Source organism: Euprymna scolopes, chromosome 39 (assembly GCF_053919585.1).
Source record: "Euprymna scolopes isolate OS-2025 chromosome 39, ASM5391958v1, whole genome shotgun sequence".
Lineage (NCBI taxonomy): Eukaryota > Metazoa > Mollusca > Cephalopoda > Sepiida > Sepiolidae > Euprymna > Euprymna scolopes.
In genome coordinates, this window is record NC_136520.1 from 80,676,821 (window position 1) to 80,701,893 (window position 25,073).

The window sequence follows — 25,073 nt, forward strand, 5'->3', positions numbered from 1 at the left end:
AGACAACAAATGCTCTTGCATGCAACTGACCTTTATTTGCCTTCTGGGACAAAAATAAACTCCAGATCCACGGATACAGCAGATGTATTTCTTCCAGCCAGATTTGTCACCGTTATGGATTAAAGCTGGACCTTGCAAATCTGGAAATCTCTGTGTATCTTGTAGATACTCCTATGAAAGAAAGAATTAAAAAAACATTTGACACATTTTTTCTGAGATGCACTTCTTATTTGCATTATTATTAACATTCTTATTTGCATTATTATTTACATCCTTGTTTACATTATTCATAAGTTTCAAACTTCCTAACAATTTTATTTTATCAGTATATGAACATTTATGATTAAAAGAGAAGAATAAATTGAAACTGTTTTTGTTTTTTTTAAATATTATCCACAAATTTTTGCACTCTTTCATCATTTTGTTTGCTGTGTTTTTAAAACAAAAGTCTGCATCAGTCTTGCATCATTGTTTTTATTTTCAATTTTAATTGAACGATTTTTCCTATTATTTTTTCCATTACATTTATGATAAATTACCTGACCCACTTAGCAAAACTATCTGATTTCCATTGACCATCATCTGTTGATTCATATTATACAAAAAACTTCCTAAACCAGAATTTGACAACAGCATTTAAATAATCATTAAAATTTTTAAAAAATTTGTCACCCCCAAAATGGCATATTGTCACTTGGAACACAAGGAGCTATTATTTTGAATTGTGTCAAACAGGCACAGAGATGTAATATTTTGCCAATGCCACAGAGGTTGGAGCTTGGTTAATAGTGTGAGACTTATTAGATTTGAGACTTTTTTTTAAAAGCTTGTCTAAGTGTGAGAGACTAGTGATAGATACACTAGCCTAAATGTGACAACAATACTCCATGTGTGGGTGACTTATGGCATTGTAAAGATATAGGGTACTCTCTGGTGAGAGTAATTATAAAGCATAGTAGAGGGACCCATCTTCTTTACAGTAGTCTTGACATGTATTTGTTTCAATTGATGATAAGCTAAAGAGTTCTTCTATCATCATACTATATCATAAATTTTTTTATTACATGGTTTTAAGTTAAATCTTTAAACTAAACTATCAATTCTCATGACTTATCTTGCTACAGCGAGGCAAACTTCTCAACATGCCTGTATGTGAGGAGTCTTCTGTGTACAAGCTTTCTGATACTGGCAATAAGTGGTTGGACGAGGTAACTGTTTAAAAGAACTCTTATTTTCTCTCTCTGATGAGAAAATACTAGAAATAGCTAATTGTTAAACATCTTGCATGTGAAAGGTTTCTTATCAGTCATCATTTTATTCACTAAGTCTTCCTGTTTTTGACAAACACAGTTGCATGCAACTTGAGGCAAACTTCTCAACTAACTTTTTGTAATATGAAGGGTGAGGGCATGATACTAATTGTATGCAGAGGAAGGGTCAAGTTTAAAATTTAAAGAAGAATGTGTTGATTGGATGCAAATTAATATTGAGTGCTTGTGCATTATATTAGGTTAACAAGAAAGTTTTTGCAAGATTTTAAATTTTGATTTCAAATAAGTTTTTGTTATAATACCTGTCGTTTGATATGCAGTTATTTGCATGTCAATGAGACTTCACATCAAAATGAGGTGATAAAAACCCGAAGTCAAGATGGCAGGAATCGAGTTCGGAGAACCGAACTGAACAGGTTAAAATTTGCAATGTCATTTGAATGCTGACAAGAATCCATTTTTTTTCTAATTACAATTCATTCACTTTATATATCATTTTAAAGAGTTTTTTTTTTTGCTCTCTCTCTCTCTAATCATTTAAATTACAATCGTTTTAAAACAATTGTCTTCTTTTCAGAACGTTGAATACAAGATGGAAAAAAGCAAATTTTCACAATTTTCTTATTTCAATTTAAGCTAGGCCAAAAAACTTCTAAAACAGCTCACGATATCAATGAAATGTTTGGCCTAGGAACCACTACTGAATGCACAGCACAATGGTGGTTTAAGAAATTTTGTGGCATTGATGGAGTCTTGAAGATGATGAGTGTAGTAGTCAGATGTTGACAATGATCAATTAAGAGTTTTAGTCGAAGCCTATCCACATACAACTGTTTGAGAACTTGCTTCTGAATTAGACGTAACATATATGATGATTTCCAATCACCTGAGAGAGATTGGGAAGACAAAAAAACATGATGAGTGCATCACAAATTGAACGACAACCAAAAGAAACGCTGTTATGAAGTATCATCAGTTGTACAAGCATAAGATTTCACATTATGACAAAAAAATGAAAACATTGACGACAATTAATTCACATACAGCCTTATAATTTTTTTTCTTTTCGTCTTATTTGAAAATTTCAGTGAATTATTACCAAATTATTAAAACAAAAAATTGGAAAAATATTAATTTAAAGATCGTTAGAGGGTGCCCAGTTTTATATACTGCTGTTCTAGTAAATCGATCCCTCATATTGAAAACACTCGACGAAAACACGAGAACTGATCTTTTCTGAAAAAAAAAACGTCTTTCTTAACCTTTTGTCTTAAATATTCAATTAAAAGACGTAATAATTCCCTTTATGGCAAACAGGCTTGAATTAGCTCTGTTGAAGCTACGAAAGCAGTGTCCTATCATGCAGTCTGTGAATGAATGTCTACATTTGATATGGAAGACATACCACTTCAGCCCAAAGAGCAAAAGAGAGCCAAAGATCATTGGAGAAGAACTTGAAACAAGAATTTACTCACCAGCACCAGTGAAGACAGGGCAATGAGAGCTTTTTTACAAGGAAAAAAAGATGGTCATTTGGCTGAGGATCATGGTCAGTATGCAGCAGTCTTCACTCATATGGAAAATCTTGCAGCAACATCACCAAACGCAGATATTGCTGGTAGAGCTAGGAAAGTACGAAAGCAGTTGAAAGACCTTTTATTCATCGCATTTTGCCATTTTGTATCTGACCTGTTTGGTGAGCTAGCTTTACTCAGTCTAAAATTACAGGCAAACAATGTGATTCTTCCTGTAGTAGTTGGATCAATTAACAATTGTATGGAAACTATTACAAGTATGAAGGAGGAATACATTCCTGGGGGAATGTATGAAAAGTTTATGAATTGCATTGAAGATCAACAGTTTTCAAATTTGCAGGATAATCCTAAATTTCAAGGAGTTGAAATGACTGGAAGTCCTGTTTGTGTGGCCAAAGAAAAACTGAAGAAACATGTTGGCTCTACAGTTGACCTTATATTGAAAGAACTGGAGTCAAGGTTCAAAAATCTGTTGGGAACAAACACAAGTGTAGATGCTCAAGCTGTGGTGAAAAGCTTCAAGGTATTTAATCATGAGACCTGGCCAGAAGGTAAAAGAGAACTTCTCCATTTTGGAAATCACGAAATAGAGGTGATTTGTAACTGGTTTGAAAAAAACTTTTGTGACTGCATGATGCAACGTGGAAGTTGTTCAAACAGAATGGAGACAAATGAAATTCTTTGTTTCTAATACTTTCAGGGACAAGTTTTATTCTGATCTGTGGCAAATTCTACTAACCAAGGATCCATACAAAACTGACTTCTCCAATTTGTTACATCTTCTAAGGATAAAGCTGATTCTTCCTATTAGCTCTGCAGAGTGTGAGAGAGCCTTTTCTGTACAGAAAAGAATAAAGAGGGACATACGGAGCAGCTTGTCTGTACAGAAACTGTCAGATTTAATATTAATTTCTTCTGAAGATCCAGATCTGGCTGAATTCAACCCAGAGAAATCCATTGAGAAGTGGATGGCTAATGGCAGGAGAAGGATTGCTGGGGGGCCAGGACAGTGTGACTGGCCAGCTAACATTATTTCTGTAAATCAACAGAGTAGTAATATTTAAAAACAAAAAGATTTAAGCTATTTATTCAAGTTATATTTGATAAAATTGAAACTGAATAAAATTTCTGAATTTCCCCCTTTTAATTTTGTCTATCTCATAATTCGAAAATTAAAAAAACATCACCTAATATTATTGGTTTATTCATAACAGTGAAATAGCATTACATTGGTTTAGCTAGTAAATTTTCTATTTGGCTAGTAAATTAAAATATTTAGTTGTCAAAGGTCAACTAAAATTAAATTTATCCATAGAGCCCTGTACAACTAAGGGAACTATATCAGTTGGAAATTAATTTTTCAATGAATTGATAACAGATATTAGCTGTGTTTTTGTTTACGTTTTGATTTTTGAGTTGTTAAAGATACAACACCGAAACTTCACTTCAAGTAAAATACAGGAGTTATGCTGAATTTGTCAGGTTTACAAACCTCTGCAAACAATACATGGAAAAATGTGAAAAAATATTGAATACAATAAACAATGAACATTCCTTTTGTGTTTTTGAAGGCTTCAATCATAAACCAGCCTGCAAGAGAAAGATCATTCCACAAAGGCTGGAAGAATTCTCCAATAGAAGGACAAGTGTTCCCCGTTTTTTGACTTACATAATGGCAGCCCTATCAAGGGGGGATAACCATATTTACACCTATGTTAAGAGTCTTTCAATTCCAAGACTTCTGTGTTTAAGTAGTATTAATTCACTTTCAACTCGCAAATCATATCTTCACTTAACTTTGTAAGTATATTATGTGCCATTATACAGGGTGTCCAAAAAGTCACTGAATGGTTGAAAATCTTTGTCATTTTATTATTAATGATTATTTTTTTCTCTATTTCAGATATTTTACAGATAATATTTTGGAAATTAATTATGGATAAGTATAGCATTGAACAACATACGCAAGTTGTGAAATTGTTTTACCAAAATCAGAAGTCAATTATTTTGACTCAAAGAGCTTATCAACAGCATTTCCTTATAAGAAATAGCCCAAGTCACAACACAATTCAAAACATTGTGCAAACCCTGCAAGAATTGAAGGAAAGCATCAGGACATAAGCAACAAACAAAGAGATTAAATTTAATTGTACCCAAGAAGACAGAACATAATTGGGTTGATTGGAACAATTCTTACTCGTAGAAGATGGACCCTTGCTTTTTGAGCCTCTTCAGGAATATCAGCTGCATCATCTTTGTCATCCATGACACTAGCTGAATATGCCAACTGGAAAAAAAAGAGACAATAGTGTTAATGAAAGTCATCATAAAAATGTGAACAATAGATATTTTAATGTCATCATTAATACGTTCATAAAACATGTTTTAACTTACAATTAAAAGGTTTAAATGACAAATTTAATTAGCTGTAAAAATTTAATGGTATTGAAGAGTGTTTTAATGGTATAATTAAATTTTTTCATGGTGTCTTCAAAATGCTTACCTGTAATACAGCATTAAACATTTTTACAAGATCATTAACATTGCAAATAGATTTGCATATTCTCTTAATATTAAGAAATATAATAGATATACATACATGTGCACAGGGTGTCTAAAATAACATTCTGATAAACTGTTGTAAAATTTTCATCAGATTTTATTGAAGTTGAATACAATTATATTGAGATTGAACATGATTATATTCAAGTCAAACGAGATTATATTGAAGCCAAATACGATTATATTATATATCATGTACAAAAAGCAAAAAATTTGTCTTAAAGTTATAGTTAAAAAAGTGCATTTCCACACAGACATTAAAAAATTTGGCCCTTCTACACTATTAGGACAACATTTCAGAAATTGTAATACTGAATTTCACATGAAAACAATGGTATCGCCATATTCCTCGTATTTTTAAGATGATTATATCCAAAAATTACGAAAATTATTTATTAAAGAAAATAAAAAATAGAATTTGATGAAAACCATCTGAAGACACAGGAGAATTCAAAAGGGAGGTAATTTTTTTGTTTCGATTTAAACAAGATGGCGGCAATTTTTCACCTGCTATCACGATTAAAGTTGTTTTTTTTAATAATTCAATAATATTCAGGTAATTCCGACTGCATAATTTGGAAGCTACCATTGTAACTTATTAGGATTGACAAAAAATCAGTTGAAGCCATTGTTTTTTTTTTTATCAGAAAACCATTTATTGACTACAAAATCTCATCCTAATAGTGTAGAAGCGCCAAAAATTCTTTTCTTACCTCTGGTTGGAGAACTGGCTGATGCTTATTGGAATCTGTGCGAAAGACAAAGTAACCATTGCGGACTGGGTCCCAATTGTGACAGACACTTCTGATTGTTTCATGGTCTTCCACAAGACGTTCTGAAAGAAAAGACAATTTTGTGTCAGGCAAGCTTGAAACTAGTGCAGTATCGGTTTGCTCACAGGAGGCCAATCCAATTCATGCATTAACTCAACATTTCTAAGAGTGGGATGGGGGTTTATGACCTGTCATCTATGTTTTTTATTATGTTTATACCACTGGGGGATTGACCAGTGCTAAATATACATACATATTCCACTGGTATAAGAATAAAAAACATACTTGCAGAAAACCATATATAAAAATATCAGTTTTCTAGAGGTTAAGTAACCAATGGAGTATAACAAGGTTAATACAAGAGTGCTCAGTACCGAAGTAGAGTAGGGTATATTCTTTGTTTTTACAGCTTGTACGAAAGCAAAGCATTTGACGGAATCTCCTAATATTAACTCCCGGTGACAAAGAAGACCTGATATTTTCATTGCAAACTTTGTTTTCGTTAAGCTGTATCACCTGAAGAGATCTCTAGTTACTGAAAACTAGCTGACCAAAACATGCTAATGACTATGTAGCAACATATTACTGCTTATGTAAAAACAAATAAAGAGTGTATATATATAAATGCGTGTGCATGCGAGAGAGTTCTTTCCGTATGGACTCAAAATGGACGGGCTGATTTTTATAAAATTTTGAATCAAAGTATTTTATGTGCCTGTCAGTGTTCTTGGATAGGTTTTGTATGAGAATGTCTTTGATAAATATTGATAATCAGTAATCGAAATGAAAGAAGGAACAGGTGATTTTGACCAAATGTAACACATAACACAGCCTAAGATCACAAGTGCATTTGAGAAGTTTTATTACTACACATGCCAAAAGGCCTGAGATATAAAATCAACAATAGGTTCTTTAATATGACAGGGGCTGGTTTAAAATGAATATTTCTGTTTAGAGTACAATTGAAGCATGATACTTAACGTTTGCATTTTAAACTTTAATCAAGCCATTATATAAAAAATAATTTATAAAATCAACAGTAGTTTTTCTACTGTGCAATTTAGACTACAATGTATTGTAGATTGTGGCACTGGCCCACAAGTCCAAAGAGACCTAGGCTTGGCTCCAGAAGGAGTGCTACAACTTTGTACTCTTCTCTCACTGCCCCCCACCCTCCTCCCCTGACCTGAACCCACTGGACTACTTCGTTTGGTCATATGTGGAAAACCTCAACATGCCCTCCCACAACGCTAAAGGTAACCTGATCGCCGCCATTCACTGAATATTCACAAAGCTCCTGCTGGCGCTTGTGGAAAAGGCATGCTCCTAGTTCCAGACCTGTATCAAGGCAGTGATAGAGGCTGAAGGTGGCAACATTGAATAGATGTCAATCTGCCTGAAATTTGGTATAGACCTTTGTTATAAGATACCGCAAACTAAATATTATGGTATATGTTCGATGTACAGTTAGCGATTAGTCACCATAGTATCACATTCAATTCTCAAAAACTACTGGCTGATCTGGCTGAAGTTTTGTACAGAATTTTATTATGATTAGGTGAATTAGACTAAGTATTATTGCATTCGTTTGATGCAAAATTAAGGATCAAAAATGAGCACAGATTTAACCATATTCAACCTTCAACATCGCATAAAGCAATCATTCTAAGTCAAAGGGCTACAATTTTTGCTCGTTTTTTAACAGACCAAAAAGTCAAGTCTATATTATGATTTTTTTTGTCTGTGCATTCCACTTTTTCTCAGAAACTACTTGACCAATCTAGCGAAAATTTTGTATGGACTTTTGTTATGATAAGGTACAGTTAACTGAGCATTATGGTATCCATTTGATTAATACTTTGGTATCAATAGGGATTAATAGGGATTAGTATTTAATGAAAAAATGAGCACAATTTAATATCTGATTATCAATTTAGTATAAAGCACTCATTCTAAATCAACAGGCTATAACTTTTGCCTGTTTTTAACAAGCTAAAAGATCTAGTCTATATTATGTTTCTTTTAGCCTATCTATCTGTTCCATTTTTTCTTGGAAATTACTGGGCTGAATTGGATGAAATTTTGTATGGATATTTTTATGATAAGGAGAAGTTAATTAAATATAGTATCCATTCGATGTACACTTAAGGATTATTAGGGATTAGTCATCATAATGCCACATTTACACTATAAGTTTGGCATAAAGTACTCAGTCAATATGCTATAACTTTTGCCTGTCTTTAATGGGCTAAAATGTCTAGTTAGTCCATATTCTTAAAAAGACAAATTTCATTTTATTTTGAATTGATTTCATTGATTTTTACATTTAATTCTAAGGATTAGCTTTTAGTCATCTTTACAGGAAGTGGACAGGATTTTTACTCCCTACATTAAATTTACTTCCACTCTTCCAATGGATACTGGAAAAAAAAAAATCATAAACCACATTTTTTCAGAATCATCAGAAAAAATGAAAATAATCAATCCCTATCTATATCTATATAAATGTCAAAGAAACAAGTGAAATTTTATTTTCAATTGATTTCTATATTTAATCCTCATCAATATTTGTTCTTTAATAATCTTATTTTAGTTTTTAAACAAAATTAAATGATTTATAATTAATCCTCATTATTATTTTATAGTCATACTTAGAGGAGGAGTCAGAGATTTTACTCTCTTCATTACATTTACTTCCACTCACCCAATAGACGTTGAAAAAAAGAAAATGAATCATGAGCCATATTTTTTCAGAAGCAAAAGAATGAAAATAGCATATTTAATCACTGCCTGATGAATATTGAATAAATGTCAATGAAAATTTTTTTTTATTTTCAATCGATTCTTATATTTAATCCGCATCAATATTTGTACTTTAATAATCTTATTCTTGTTCAGTTTTTAAATAAAATTCAATAATTCATAATAAAGTCAATTTAATACATGACTTATAAGACAGCAACTTTTCAACAAAATTTGACTTTATTCATCAACATAGTCTCTTTCCAATGCGATACACAAATTCCAACACTTTCCTAACAATTCAAGGCCCTTTTTTTTAGAACGATTTGTCTTTGGCTTCAAAATACATCTGTTTTCCACATCACTACATTGGAATGACCTGTTGGCAGAGGTGTGGGTGGGTCACAAATTTGTCAACTGCAACCACATGCAGAGGAATAAACAGCCTACATTCACTGCCCTTGTAGATTAATTAATAATCTTTGTTAATTAATTATGAAGTAAATAAAGGAAACTTACATTTCTTCCTTAAATAATCTTCATACGGAAAGTTATATCAACGGTTGACAAGAGAAAAATCAATTAACACTTAACATACACAGAGAGATGCAAAAGATACGTCTGTTTATTCATATGATGACACACACAAAAAGAAAAACATGTCATACACGCGTTTTTATATACAGTCAAAGGGTAGATAACTCCAATTGTTATGTTGTTAGTCTACTGGAAAACACTGGTAATTATTAAAATGGTTGATTATTTTGATGAAATTAAAATAGTTTATTATAATGATTGGTAAAGGTATAATTGTTAGATAGAAATATGTTATTGATGTGAAAAGTTATGTTAAGTTGAAATATTTACATTTAATAGTTCTCAGGAATATGAATTTGATATTAATTTGACAGAATTTAAGCTAACCATAATATAAGCAAATATATGAGACAAAAACCCAGCAAGGATCTTTAGGCTACGTGTAATGATGACATGATAAAAAATATAGATTTTGAGATGTAGAGTAGTAGTTATGAGGGAGAGCAGTTTGATACGCAACGTGTTAGCAGACGGATGGTTTATTATAACAGGACGCCCATATAAGTCAGAAAGGGGTGACTTAGAAAAAATGTAATCTTATAAAAAGCATGCCAACTCTGAAAAAAAACCTAGCAAGGAATAAATGATTATATCAAAATATAATTCCCGTCTGGGCGTTTTCACTTTTGGAGAGAAGCACCGTTAATTTCAGGACACACGGAAGGGACGTATTTGAGGTAAGATTTTGCTGGTGTTCCAACTGACAATGATATCTATAAACTGTTAATTTATGTGTACACACATCAACACACAATAGAGAATACACAAGAAAAATCACATATTAGAACGTTAACACTCATAAGCTAAAAGAGACTCCTTATAGAAACACATCTGTTATATGTACACCCATACGAGGGGCGTGCAATAAGTAATGCCTCTGACCCACTTCCAGTTGTCTGATCTAGCTGAAATTTTGCATGTGCAATGATTTATATCTCTACGAGTTACGTGGCAAATTACAGCTCTGAACTAATGGTGGTTTCTGTTTTACAGGTGTTTGAACTGAGTTAGGTGTGAAATGGAGCCTGTTGAATGTCGAGTAGTGATCCGGTTTTTGTATTTGAAAGGACGCATACCACAGGAGACTTTGGATGAAATGAAAGAAACTTATGGTGATAATGCCCCATTATATGACCTTGTAAAATGCTGGCATTGTGAATTCAAACATGGCCCAAAGTCTGTGGAAACAGCTCCCAGACCTGCCCCCCCACTTCTGCCATTGATGAGGCATCTGTCCATCAAGTTGAGGCTGCCATTTCGGAGGATCGGCGCATTACTATTCGCCAAATAGCCAAGATGCCAAGATTAGTACAGGGTTTGTGGAAACTATCATTCATGATAATTTGCATATGCATAAGATGTCTGCTGGATGGATTCTCAGGTTGCGCACACCATTCCAGAAGCGAGAATGCGTCAAGTGCTCGAGGATGAATTTAGAGATATGCCAAGAAGATGAGTCAAAGTTTTTCAAAAGACTGATTACACAGGATGAAACCTGGGTTCTTCACTCTGATCCAGAGACCAAAGCCCAGTCAATGCAGTGAAAGCACTTGGACTCACCATCTCCAAAGAAGGCAAGGGTGCAGCCCTCCGCTAGCAAAGTCATGCTCACAGTCTTCTGGGACCAGGACGGAGTAGTGATGACAGATTTCCTGGCAAAGGGTACCACGATTACAGGAGCCTATTATGCTTCACTTTTGAAGAAATTAAGGGAAGCTATCAAAATCAAGAGGCGGGGCAAGATCAGCAAAGGTACCCTCCTCCTGCAGGTCAACGATCCGGTCCACAACTTGCATGTTGCCAGATCAGAAGCACGGGTGTGTGGTTATGAAATCCTCCCTCATCCTCCCTACTCTCCTGACCTTGCACCCTCTGACTTTCACCTCTTCCCAGCCATGAAGTTGTTTTTGAAAGGAAAGCGTTTCCCAGATGATGCAGCCTTGATTTCTGAAGTCACGTCGTGGTTGGAGGACCAATTTGGGGTGTTCTACAAAAACGGTCTCCAGAGCTGCATCAAACAGTGGGAGAAATGCATAACTCTGGGTGGTTCCTATTTAGAGAAAGACTAATAACTGTGCCATGTTTCGTTGCTCTACTGCTAAGGGAAGTGGAGCAGGGGCATTACTTATTGCACACCTCTCATATATAAGACAAGCATATACGTTCATTATACAGCTATACTGTTTATATACACTCCTAGTATACTACATATAGCCATTTGATACAGTTTCAAAACCCCCTTTATATTACATAACCCCGTTTTGATACTCTGCTATTCAACACAAGTTACCTTAAATCACACGTCATCACAAATCAGACAAGGAAAGGCAACTCCTCACATGGTTCAAAGGACAAAACTCTTTTAATCTTCACAATATTAAAACCCGACTTAACATTGACAAATTACCAATAACCCCTGCCACAAAGAAAACAGTGCCATCTGTAGAGTGTATATGGCAACTTGTTATGCCTTAAGACAGGATCCTGGTGGCCAAGCAGTTCATGGTCTGGTAACTTGCAGCACTTTACTTCAGCTAGACAGGAGATCGGTGCGATCTGATCTGTGAGTTGGTTACATCATATAAGGTTTTTTTGTTTTTTTTACATAGCCATCACCACATTATCAAGGCCAAGAGGCCACTCAAGGATAAGGGTTAAAGAGTGTACAGTAGAAATTGGACAATATAGTAATCATTAGTACATTAGTAATGAAAATTTGATAAATTTGATAACTTATATGGAACGGCTCATCAAGAACTTATTTACGTTAGACTTGAACACAACCATATTGTAGTCAGCTGGAAAGCAGGAAAACGGAAGACAATTCCACAGGCGTGCAGTTCTAAGAAAGAAGCTTTGTTCATGGAATCTACATTTAGGTTTAGGCACAGATAAAGAGTGGGGGGAATTATTGATAGTGTTTACAGCTAGACGAGTGTTTCTTGTGAAAGTTAGGCGAGGGGGGACCATAGACTGAAGCTCAGTCGAACACTTTCCATGAAAATAACGATACATACGAGACAAACTCGCAACATCTCTTCTGTGAGATAGAGGTTGCAGGGAAGAGAAAAGGACATCTACGAGGCTACGAAGTCTATTTTGAACTCTATCAAGGCAGGACAAGTCCTTTCTAGCAGCTCCTGCCCAGATGTGGCAACAGTATTCCATCCTTGGACGTACCTGGCTCTTATATAGATAGAGAATTGTATTAGCAGTGAGATATCTACCGGATCGATAGAAAGATTCCACCATTTTTCCAGCGGCCTTGGCAACAGATTTGAAGTTTGTCCTCAACTATATTATTGAATCCAATTTTAAAATAAGCACTTTATTTCTCCTTTTTATTTAAAAAAAAAAAAATTTAATGATACATAAGTAAAAAAAAAAAAATTTTTAAACATACCAATTTTTCCATTAAACAGACATTCTAATAAACACCAGTTGGTCACATCGTTGATATTGTAATTGTATTCCACAGCAACATCATTGCAGATATCCACAGCTGTTGTATTTGATCCAAAGGATAAATCTAGCGGATGCCCACCAGATTCTGTGTAGACCGTGATGCTTGGAATCTATAAAAAAATAATTTAAAAAATATTTTGAGATATCAGCTAACCACAAGATAGATAACCACAGCAGAATGTTCTAGCGAAACCTGTGAAAATTCCATGGTTGTTTTTAAAATTGAAATTAAATTTTCTTAAATAAATTCGAAAAAAAGTATGAATCTTAGATGATAGTTTCATTTTAAGTTTATGTCAATAAAATTATGTTACAATTTTGTGTTGATAATTCCATGTTGAATCATCCAGGCTACAGATTTTCTTCAAATTTTAACCAATGTTAAGTATCATTATGATACTATCATCGTTCCTCCTCACCAAGTGTTGGGAAATGGAAAGAAAGAGAAAAAGAATCATGACAAAAGAAAGGAGAAATGGTTTATTGACAGAAAATTGTTCACAAAACAGCACAAAAAGGAAACTGAATAAATTGTTAATCAAGGTGTGGCAAACAAAAGACCAGACATAAAAGGTTGATATATTTAGAGTTTATGAGCAGTTTTAAGTGTAGCTATGAGTTTTGTGACAATTCATGACAGTTTATTTCCAAAATCTATTAGTCCTAGGGAAGAAACTATTAGAGTAGAAGACTTTCCTACATCTGAGGATTTCTACTGTGTAAGGATGGGATTTTGTTGCTTGTTGGGTTTGTCGGGTGTATTTACGTTGTGGGGGTATAAGGGCTTGTAGTTCGTTGGAGCACCTACCATTAAAATACTTGTAAAACATTTTGTCGAGGGGACAGCAATTGAAGTTGGGAATGGTTTGCGGAGTCTTGGGTTTGTGAAGATTAATGACAGAGTTGAGGACAGTTGCAAGTTGGACACAGTTGAAGGCAGGTTGTGGCTCAGAGGAGATGTGAATGTAAACCTTACTGTTCAGACGATTGATGGTGTCACACATACGCCTAGAATGCAACTGATATTTGCAGAATGTGTGAGAGTTTGTGTTTTTTATATCTTGTTTTATTTTATTATATATACTTGTGAACCAGCTGCCAATGTGTGCAAGATGACGACATGGTCATAATCAAGAAAGAAAATGAAAGAAAAAAGTCTATGGCACACAATGTTGAGGTTGGCAATTGTTGTCGAGTGGAGGACCACGTGGTATCACATCATGCCAAAATGTACTTACATTTTTGCATAGCTCAAAATAAGTTGATTTTAGATGTTTTGGATACATATTAGGCACCTACATGAATAGCAATTAAGTTAGCCAGTGTGAATTTTGACAAGGTTCACACTCAGTCCATAATAATAATGTCTGTGGAAGCCAATCAGGAGACATCAAATAATGCGAATCTGCAATGGGTTATATAAGGCAATTGGCTAATAATGTAGAAAACTTTAATAATCACTAAGTATGAAATGTTACACTGACCTGACATCTGTCTGCATATTATGATTTGTTAAAAATCTTATTATATAATTAGCTAAGAGAATGTTAATCTCTCTCTCTCTCTTTAAGTCAATTTAACGATATTCAACCATCAATTTGGCATAAAGCATTTATTCTAAGTCAACGGGCTATAAATTTTACCCATTTTTTAACAGGCTAAAAAGTCTAGTATGAAATAATTATTTTACCTATAGAATTATATTTCATTTAATTTGGTATTAAATTACCCACAGGTGGTTCATATGCTATAAAAAAAAAAAGAAAAAACTTTATTTGAGCCAAATGTCTTTCCCTGGGATACTGTTTAAGATCTGCAAATAGCCAATAGTTGCTGGCAGCCATATTTGAAGAATATGGTGGGTGCAGAAGTAATTTGAAGTGAAGTAATTTGAGCTTTGTCATCGTTACTATTACCTTGACATGGTTCATTGGCTGGCTGAAAAGGCATTTATTTCTTCATTTGTTCCCATTTTTTGGCAATTTCTTACTTCAACCAAATAATGCTATATAATATTCAATATTGATGTTTTTCTTTCTTTCTCAAGATAATCAATGAACAAAATACTTAGTGAATCCCAAAATACAGAGGTCAAAATCTTGTGTGCTAATTGCATTTTTAACTGCTTTGGACGGCTTTCAACTGATGGTGTCCACCCTGCTACTGCTGATTTGACTCTAGAGTGATTTGGTGGATCCATGTTTCATGCATTGTCATGTTTATGCAAAAATATTTGTTGCACGGAAACAGTTGCAACAACGCTTTGAATTCTTGATGCATTATTGTTTTTCATTTACTGTTATCAAATGCATTTCATTATGGGATATTGTTTGATCAAATATATATATATATATCCACCTTCCAAACTACTTCCCTATTCCTTCTATTTGATAAAATCAAAAGTAAAACCCTTAAACTTTTTGGCTATGTCAAACGATCAACCACTGGCGCGTCAAAGTTATGCTCCAGGATGGATGAACTCTCTTGGCTTGTGGCACACGGCATCATGTCCCAATTTGAATATTGGAGACAAAATGCTGCCCGCAGACCCACAGATTGAATGGGTAACCAGATAACAAGCACAAAGCACACAAACAAAATAAAATGTAATATTTAAAAAAAAATTTGCATCATCATAATTTTCAACAATAAATGTATCATATAACACATTACCAAATGAATCCTGGATGTTGACATACAGATAGCGCTAATAAACAAAAATCTATATGATTTTTTTAGTCTTCAAATTGCACGTCTCAAAATTTGAGCATAGTCAGATTATTAGTTTACAAATTCGTAATATAAGTGAAGCTAATGTTGCAAATTTTCAAAACAAAGAAAAAATCTAAATTTCGTATTATTTGGATTCTTCAGACTGTTGTTCTCATCTTGAATGTCATTTTCACAATTCAATAAAAAAAACAACATATAAAACTTTCATTAAACGTGGAAATACGATTTAAAAAATAGTGCGGATCACTCTCTGCATTAGCACCATTTTTTTAAAATAAAAAATGCAGACAAAATGGTGAGAGATATATCTCCTTATGTATTTTGGTTCAAGAACAGAGTTTAATCTAATAAAAAATACAAAACAATCTTTATTAAATACCTACCAGTCACTGGGTGAAAATTTCATATTCCAAAAATCACATAAATTGATCAATTTCTTTATATATATATATATATATAGAAAATCATTTTTTACAATTTTTAATGATTTTAATAATAAAAGATTGATTTTGATTACAGCTGTTTGACTTGGGTTGTCTCCCTTTATTTTTCAAATATGGCCTATCAAGATACAACCGTCTCACTTTCTCATAAAATATAATTTTCTTATTTAAAAATAAACTAGATCAATTTATATGATTTTGGAATGTGTTATTTCTGTAATGAGTATGTACATCATAAAAAGTTTACTTAATTTGAACTTTTAACTTGCATCATTTTTTTTATTGTTATACAGTTGGATTTTATTTCTCTATCTTTCTCTTTTATTTCCCTGTTTTTTCTCTCTTTCTCTTGTCTTGCTGATTTCTTTTTAAATAAAGAAAAGCTTATTATTGCCAAATTGCTAGTACCTTATCTCCTAATTGTTTTGTCGCTATATTTTAATATTTAGCTGAATTTTATTTCTCTTTGTTCCTCTCTTTGTTTATTATCCTTTCGCTTTCCCTATATTTTTCCTTTCTCCCGTCTTGCCACTTTCTTTTTAAGGATTTCTGCTAAACTGCTAGAGACTTATTTCCTTATTTTTTTGTTGCCATTTTCACATTTAGTTAGATTTTATTTCTTTTTCTTCCTCTCTCTCTCGCTCTCACTTTTTCTTTCTTTCTCTTCTGTTTTTCGCTTTTCCTCTCTCCATTTCCTCTTGTCTTCCTTTTTCCTCTTGTCACAAATCTCTCTAGAAACTGAAAAGAAATATGTAGGAATCATGACTTACTCTCGGCAGATCATTGTTTTCACATGACCTCAAAGGAGAATGAGGGAAAGAACTGCTGTTTTTCGCTGGTAAGCAGGAAAATAGTTTCTGGAAATAAAAAAGAAACAATAAATGCAATTATGTTGCTAAAATTTTTAAATGAAGATTGACTATTTGTATTATTTGGATTCTTCAAACTACTGTTCTCATCTTGAGTGTTATTTTTTCACAATGTTTCATTTGATGTAATCTTTAACATTTTTCAGGTGTATCTTGTCCAACTTGGGAATTTTTATCAAACTGGAACAAGAGCATGCTACACCAGTGGATTAAATAAAGGGTTCCGTTAAATTCTATGCAGATTCCAGAGTATGACGGAAAGATTCCAGAGTTCGACAGAAGGGTTCCAGAGTCCGACAGGAGGATTTCAGAGTTCAACAGAAAGATTCCTAGAGTTTGACAGAAAGAGTCCTAAAATTTAACAGAAAGTTCCTAAATTTGACAGAAAGATTTCCAGAATTTGACAGAAAAATTTCCAGATTTTAACAAGATACACCTGAAGGTCGCAGGTTACATCAACTGAAACATTGTGAAAATAACATGCAGATGAGAACACTAGTCTGAAGAATGCAAATAAATATAAATGATATGCAAATAAATGTAAACAATACACATAAATGCAATATTAACAAGCATAAGTCATAACGAAATAAAAAAGATAGAAAAATAAATTCATTCATTTCTTTGCAACACAAAATTTTCTATGAATTATAAACTGTTTGCTCGTCTCTTTCTTAAAAATACTAAACTTTTAGGTACTTGTGCCATGTGCAGTATATAATGGTAATCTTAACACATGTGTTCCATGTAAAACACTATCACACATGTACATGTCACGTAAAAATGAGTATAAATTCCAAAAGTTACAAAAAAATGATCCTGTAGATCTATTCTTCAAAAAAAAAAAAAAAAAAAAAAAAAAAGATCAGACACTAGCAGTTGGACATTTTCTATTTTGTCAATGGCAGATTTCTAAGAAAACAACAGAGATAAGTAAGTTTGGCATACAGAATTGGTTGCACAACTCTTCCACGTTAAACGATACAATAAAACTTGATAATTTGATAAATCCTATTTTTATTTGAAATTATTTTTTACTGTATGATTTGTTATTATTTTTTTGGAATTTACATTAATTTCGACATGACATATAAGTATGCAATAGTGTTTTTATTTGAAATGCATTTATTCAAAATTCCATTATACTGCACAAGCATCAATTTGTACTACTTCCCTTCTCAAATATCAACAATATATCATTCAAAACATGAGAGAATACTTTCAGAATAAATTTGTAATTTCAATCAATTTGCATTATAATTATCATTTGAACCAATTTACTGTAGAATTCTCATTTGAACAAATTGATAGTAGAATTATCATTTGAACCAATTTACTGTAGAATTCTCATTTGAAACAAATTACTGTAGAATTATCATTTGAAACAATTTACTGTAGAATTATCATTTGAAACAATTTACTGTAGAATTATCATTTGAACCAATTTACTGTAGAATTCTCATTTGAAACAAATTACTGTAGAATTCTCATTTGAAACAAATTACTGTAGAATTATCATTTGAAACAATTTACTGTAGAATTATCATTTGAAACAATTTACTGTAGAATTATCATTTGAACCAATTTACTGTAGAATTATCATTTGAACAAATTTACTGTAGAATTATCATTTGAACCAATTTACTGTAGAATTATCATTTGAAACAGTTTACTGTAGAATTATCATTTGAAACAATTACTGTAGAATTATCATTTGAACAAATTTACTGTAGAATTATCATTTGAACAAATTTATAGTATAATTATCATTTGAACCAATTTATAGTAGAATTATTATTTGAACAAATTTACTGTAAAAATATTTTAACCAATTTTACTGTAGAATATCATTTGAAGAAATTTATTATAGAAATACATTATGAATTTATATACTTTAGAAATATAATCCAAATTAATTTGCTGCAGAAACTTGCGATAGATATTCAAAAATGTTGAACGGTTAGGTAACTAAAATTTGCGAGATATGATTAAATGGGAAGCTCACCTGGGGAGATACTGTATTAGCTTGAGAGGTGCAGATTAAGCTATTCCATCGACGAATATTTTGACGTCTTCTTGAGGTTGCTTGATTTGGTGTTAGTTTTCCATTTTCTTTAATCCTCTCCTTGGCTTTACGAATCGGCGTATTTCGACTGACGTAGTTTTGGCGCAGAGAAAATGCCCTCCGAATAGAATAACCTCGTTTTACTGGTGAACTTCGGGCAGGTGCCATTTTTTTTAATGATTTCTATTGATCTGGAATAAGCAAGTTTACTCTAATCTGAAAAAGAAAAAGATGGAAAATATATACAAATGGAAATAAATGTTCTATGCTATCTTTATCAAATAATCTTATGAAAAAATTCCATTTTAAATTTTGATGAAAGTAATTAACATTTTCTTACAAAATTATTTGAAGTGATTACTTTTTACTTTGATATTTTTTGGATTTTGTGAGTTAAATTTTTTTTTTTTTACAATTCTGTTGATTTTTTAATATTTTTAATAACTTATTGTATTCTTCCGGATGATTAAAAAAATTTCTTTGATAACTTAAAAAAAAGTTTTCTATGGTGACTTAAAAACTTTTCCTCCAGGGAATTTAAAAGAAAAAAATTTCCTCTATTTACTTTTTTTTTTTTTAATTTATTACCACTGACTTTGTTTTTAAATTTTCTTCTGGGAACTTTTTTTTAATAAATTTCTTTTTAGTAACTTTCAAAAATAATTCTGTTAACTTCTTTTAAAATTTCTCACTGATAAATTTTTCTTTTTGAAGTTTGTCTCTTATGAATTTTAAAAAAAATTCTATCTTAAGTATATTGAATCAATATATTTTTAAATCCTATATTTGTAAACAAATAGCATAATGTGTATAAGCAAATAATTGCTTCAATTCTAGAAGCGTGTTTGCATTTGGGTGCTTAAAAGAATTTTTGTCTGCAAATGTAATTGTAAATGGTCACGTGAGTTCTTATTTTTTATAATTTGCTTTAATCTGGTTGGAGCTTTTATTTGTCCAAAGTATATATTTTTTTATTATTTTAAAGCATAGGTCGGAATGAGTAAACATTTTTTTATTTCCAAAATTGCCGCTATTAAAAAAGTTTTTCAGAAGTATGACCTTATTTATTATATATATATTTTTTTTATATTCCAAAATAATTGTTTACTGAAACAAGAAGAGTTGAATACTTGGTTTCTGCATTTTCGCTCCTTACTCGCTTCCATCCCAGTTAGGTTTTTACTCAATAATTATTTACAGTAAAATTATATTTGTCATGGATATCGGTGGTTCACCCACCTTATCCAGTGCATAGTAAATGCGTTCAAAGATGACTGTTAAAATATCTGCAATAGATGACTGTTAAAATATCTGCAATAGATGACTGTTAAAATATCTGCAATAGAATGACATTGCCTAAATCCATACTGTTTGTCAGAAAGAAGATTAGTTTTTGCAAGGTACTGAACTAGTGCTTGATTGATTAGCATCTACAAAATTTTTAGCATAGAGGGGAAGGAGACTGCTAGGGTGATAATTGAGAGGGTTGGTCCTTTTGCTAAAATTCTTGTACACTGGTACCACAGAGGCTATCTTCCAGCTAGGGAAGCAGGATTTATTGTAGACTTTGGAAAATATGAGGGCTAGCTTAGCTGAGCATTTCTTAATTTGTACAGCAGGGATGAGATCAGGCCCACACACCTTGGAGATGTCTAAGATTTTTTATGATATCAAAGACATGAGAAGAGGTGATTTGGGCACTAGGCTGATCATGGCTTAAGCTGCTGGTGTGTAGATTGTTCCCAGCTGACGACTGTGCTGCTGGTGACAAGTGGGTCGTTCTTGGATTGCTGCTACTGCTGGCGGAATGAACCTCGCTGCTTGACGAGCTGTGGTTATTTGCTTGCTTATCAAAAAAGTGGTCGTATTTATACTTGTGCTGTGGACGTAGTTGTAGACAAAGATAGCTTTCAGCGCTGGTTGTTATTTTCGTTTTTTCTTTGTGTTTTTTTTGTGTTTTAATGTACTGTAGGGAGTCTATCTGTTTGAGGTTTGTATTCATGTGTCATATCAATTTAAAGCTAAGAAAGTTGTGAATGTGTTTTAGTAGGCATTGTACTGTTACAGTGTTTTATGAGCTAATTATGTGTGTATATATGTTGCCTAAGTTGTGTCTGCTGTGATGTTTGTATGGATTTTGATTTTTCTTTCGATGGACGACTTCCTCTGGCAGTTTTCTTTGTTGAGATGAGTTATTCCATTGATGTGGGTATATAAAGAAATGGGCTTTGATGTTTTCATATGCGTTTAGTGTGATCATTTATGTTGTCTCCATTAGCGTCACCATTATTGTCACTGTCACTGTTCATGCTTGTATCTTACGGAAGAGAGGGGAGGTATCCTGTCAATGTTAAAGTAGTTAGAGGGGATTGAGTTTGTTTTACTTAATGCTAAGATATCCGGGGAGCTTACTAAGAGGTAAGACTACATCATCTAGATTACTTCTAAGCCCACGGATATTTCTGAATGCGAGCCTTAAGGGATGAGATGAATTGGTTTTGTTTGGGTGGTTGTCTGGTGTGGTATTTGTTGAGCGAAAGGTGTATTACATTTTTTTCTCTTTAAACCAGACCAGGCCATAATGAATTTTTTTTTTTTTGGGGGGGGGGGGGCTTTCTGATCTTATATCTAACCTTGCCCTGTGTGTGGGGGGGGGCACAAAGGTAAGCAAATCCGACTAGGATAAACGTGCTTTCAAGTGAATAAACTATATGAGTAAACGTGTAATATCTTTTCAGATTAAGAAGGTAATTCTACCGGGCATTATCACCCCCCCCCCATTTGCAAAAGGGGATAATTTCGTTCAGTTTTTCCTTTTGGAAATGAGTGCATTCTCTTATCATATGAGAGCCCCTCCCCCACCACCACCACATCGTTGAGAGAATCCCGAGGAGGCGGACCCAGGCTATTTTGCAGTCGGCCCAGACTACCCTCCTTTTCCTTTGAGTAAAAAGTGGATTCTCCACTATTAAATTGAATCTGTGTCTAACCTTGTCAATTTAAAAGGCGAGTCAACAAGCACTACCACACGCATTCGATCTTTATTTATTGAAACTTGAAACAAACAAATAAAATAACGTTAACATGAGACAAAAAAAAAAACTTATACAGAATACGGAACGTGCTATATAGTATTTTCAAGTTAAATTCAATGTTTATTAAATTGTTAAGTGAAAGTACAGCCTAGTTACAAAACACTCTTCCCTTATTTCAGCATGGCCCGTATTCTGTACAAGTACCCTCCAAACATATTTTTAATAAGTGGTGAATCAGAAGAACAGGCGACTCCGTAGCAAACAGTGTCAGATAAAAAATAATTATATTTATCTAAAATAAAATAGATAAAGGAATCAATAAATATTTCATAAAGCAATATATTTTTATAATACTAAAACAAATTCAAAATAGTATGCAAAATATTAAGTTTAAACGTGAATTGTTTTTATCTGACAATGTTTGCTGCAAACTTCGAGTCGCCTGTTTTTCTTATTCATCTCATTCTAGCATCAAACAAAAATATTTTAACTTCAAAAAGTTTTTGACAAAAACTTACACGAACACGAGGAAGAGAGAAAAGATTATGGGAATCCATTTCAAAATGCCCGCCCTAAAAATACGGAAACGAGTCGACGCCCAACAACAACAACGGCCGGACGGACGTGTACAACGACACTCCTTCGTGTTAAAAACAGAAAAAAAAAAAAAAAAAATGATTCAAAATAGGATGCTAATCAACCAAGCATTGCCCCCTCTTTCGGGAGATTAGAGCTGCGGATTGCAATGCTGACGGATCCGTTCTCAGCTTTTTTTAAATACCCAATTCGCCATACGCCACACAAGTTTTATTGAGTAGAGTGGGTCTGGGTCTCCTCGTTGCATGGAGACTTGGGTAGAAATACAGTCAGCCCGACAAGTGCTGCTGCTGCTGGTCCATTTACGTGACTCAGTACTTATCGAACTGAGGTATACCGTCTAGCGTCTGGGTAGTACATAGGAGGTTCATCTTTCCAGGTCTTGCAACTTGGCTTGGAGTAAGCTCATTACTTACTGCTTGAGGTTTTCCTACCGGGGAATGCTGATGATGCTGTCCGGGCAATTTTTGCCAGGTCAGAGTGCTTCTTCTTTAGGGGCGCAGACTTGACACTCCCCACATTTCAACCTTGTGTCACATCATGCTGCCTGGGAAGCAAGCATCCAACCAACCTGTTTCCTAACTTTCTGGAATTTTCCAAAGTCTTATATTAAAAATATATATATACTTAAATAAAAATAAGAAATAATAGAAAAATCCGTATGACATATGTGTCTGTGTCTGTGATGGAAAGAAAGGTGCTTGTCCAGAATTGAATGAAGTTCTCCGAAAAAGAATTTCACTTAATTTGACCAAGTAGTTTTTTTTTTCTTTTTACAGCGAAAAAACAATCTTTATTTTATGACAGCGAGCTGAGGGAAGCCATGTTTGAATACAGAAGGAAGAGAAGCTATTATTTAACATGAGGGGGGGTATCGGCGCCTTAGACTGAATTATCATCTCGTGGCGCCCTCCTTTCCTCGTGGTCTAAAAATTCAAACATGGCTGCCTTCAGCTCGTGGACAAAAATAAAAAAATGTTTTTTCGCTGTAAAAAAAAAAAAAAATTTTGATTAAAAAAAATAAAGCTACTTGATCAAATTAAGTGAATTTTTTTTTTCGGAGAACTTCATTCCATAACGGGTACATACAATATAACGTTTTTTCAATATTTTCATTTTTTTTAATGTTTTCATTAAACTGTACAAGTACCCTGATCGCAATGCTGACGGCTCAGGTCCATTATCAACTATTTTTAATACACAACCAACCTGTAACTTCGAGAAAGCTTTTTGGGGTGTTTGTTTAGAATTTCCCATATACTAAATAAATAAAATAAAGAACTCTCTCTCTCTCTCTCTCTCTCTCTCTCTCTCTCTCTCTCTCTCTCTCTCTCTCTCTCTCTCTCTCCACACGAATTGATAAAGCTAAGACGAAAAAAGAATTTGCAAAAAAAAAAAAAAAGAATTTTTTTTTTCATTTCATTAATTTAGTTTCCGTTCTTACATAAAAATGGTAAAATCCAAAACGGTCGAATTTAAAATTTCAATCCAATGGGTAAATTCCAAATGGTTCAAAATAATCCAAAAGGCAGAGTTCCTTGGAAAAAAGTGCAAATAGAATGAATTCCAAATCATTAAAAGAAAAGTACTGGAGAGAATATTTAAAAACACGTCTGTCAAGGCTGGATGAATCAAAAAAATTCAATTTTTGATTTAAAAACACGTCTGTCAAGGCTGGATGAATCAAAAAAATTCAATTTTTTTGATTCATCCAGCCTTGACAGACGTGTTTTTAAATATTCTCTCCAGTATTTTTCTTTTAATGATTTGGAATTCATTCTATTTGCACTTTTTTCCAAGGAACTCTGCCTTTTGGATTATTTTGAACCATTTGGAATTTACCCATTGGATTGAAATTTTAAATTCGACCGTTTTGGATTTTACCATTTTTGGATTTTTACCCTTCACCGGACTGTCCATTCATGTGAAATCTTTTTATTATTTTTCTTTTGCCTCCTGTTCCCCTTACCTCACCCTTTTTTTAACCAAGTAAGATCTGTGACTTACTTGTAGTTTCATTAAATACTTTTATATGCAAAATCCGATCCTGCATTTTGCCAATTCCTGCCCTCTGATGAGAAGGAGAGTATTTCTTCGAAACTCCGCGGATTAAGGACTATCCACTTATCTTGTGTTTCCTTTTTTAAAATTAAATATGTTTTTAACTCTTTTTCAAGATGTCTTTTAACATGTTTTATTAATCATTTGTTCATATATATATATATATATATATATATATATATATATATATATATATATATATATATATATATATATATGAGCAAACAGTTAATAAAATATGTTAAAAAACACTTTGAAATGAGTTAAAAACATATTTAATCTAAAAAGGAAACACTAGATAAATGGATTGTCCTTAATCCACGGA

General features: G+C 33.0%; 1 protein-coding gene across 2 annotated transcripts in view; it reads right to left on the reverse strand.

Moving 5' to 3' along the window:
- Nucleotides 1–25,073, reverse strand: part of LOC145263891 (amyloid beta A4 precursor protein-binding family B member 1-interacting protein-like) — a 50,940-nt gene that overhangs the window by 15,993 nt on the left and 9,874 nt on the right. Inside the window, exons 1-7 of one of the 2 annotated variants that reach the window (XM_080120971.1) lie at nt 22,609–23,164; nt 18,996–19,271; nt 16,892–16,978; nt 12,884–13,055; nt 6,082–6,203; nt 5,004–5,093; nt 31–171 (exon numbers count right to left, since the gene is read on the reverse strand). In XM_080120971.1, coding sequence (XP_079977097.1) covers nt 31–171; nt 5,004–5,093; nt 6,082–6,203; nt 12,884–13,055; nt 16,892–16,978; nt 18,996–19,223 — 840 coding nt within the window. In that variant the 5' untranslated portion in view covers nt 19,224–19,271; nt 22,609–23,164. Of the gene's footprint in view, nt 1–30; nt 172–5,003; nt 5,094–6,081; nt 6,204–12,883; nt 13,056–16,891; nt 16,979–18,995; nt 19,272–22,608; nt 23,165–25,073 lie in introns of those variants that run through there. The other variant, XM_080120972.1, reaches the window with a different exon arrangement.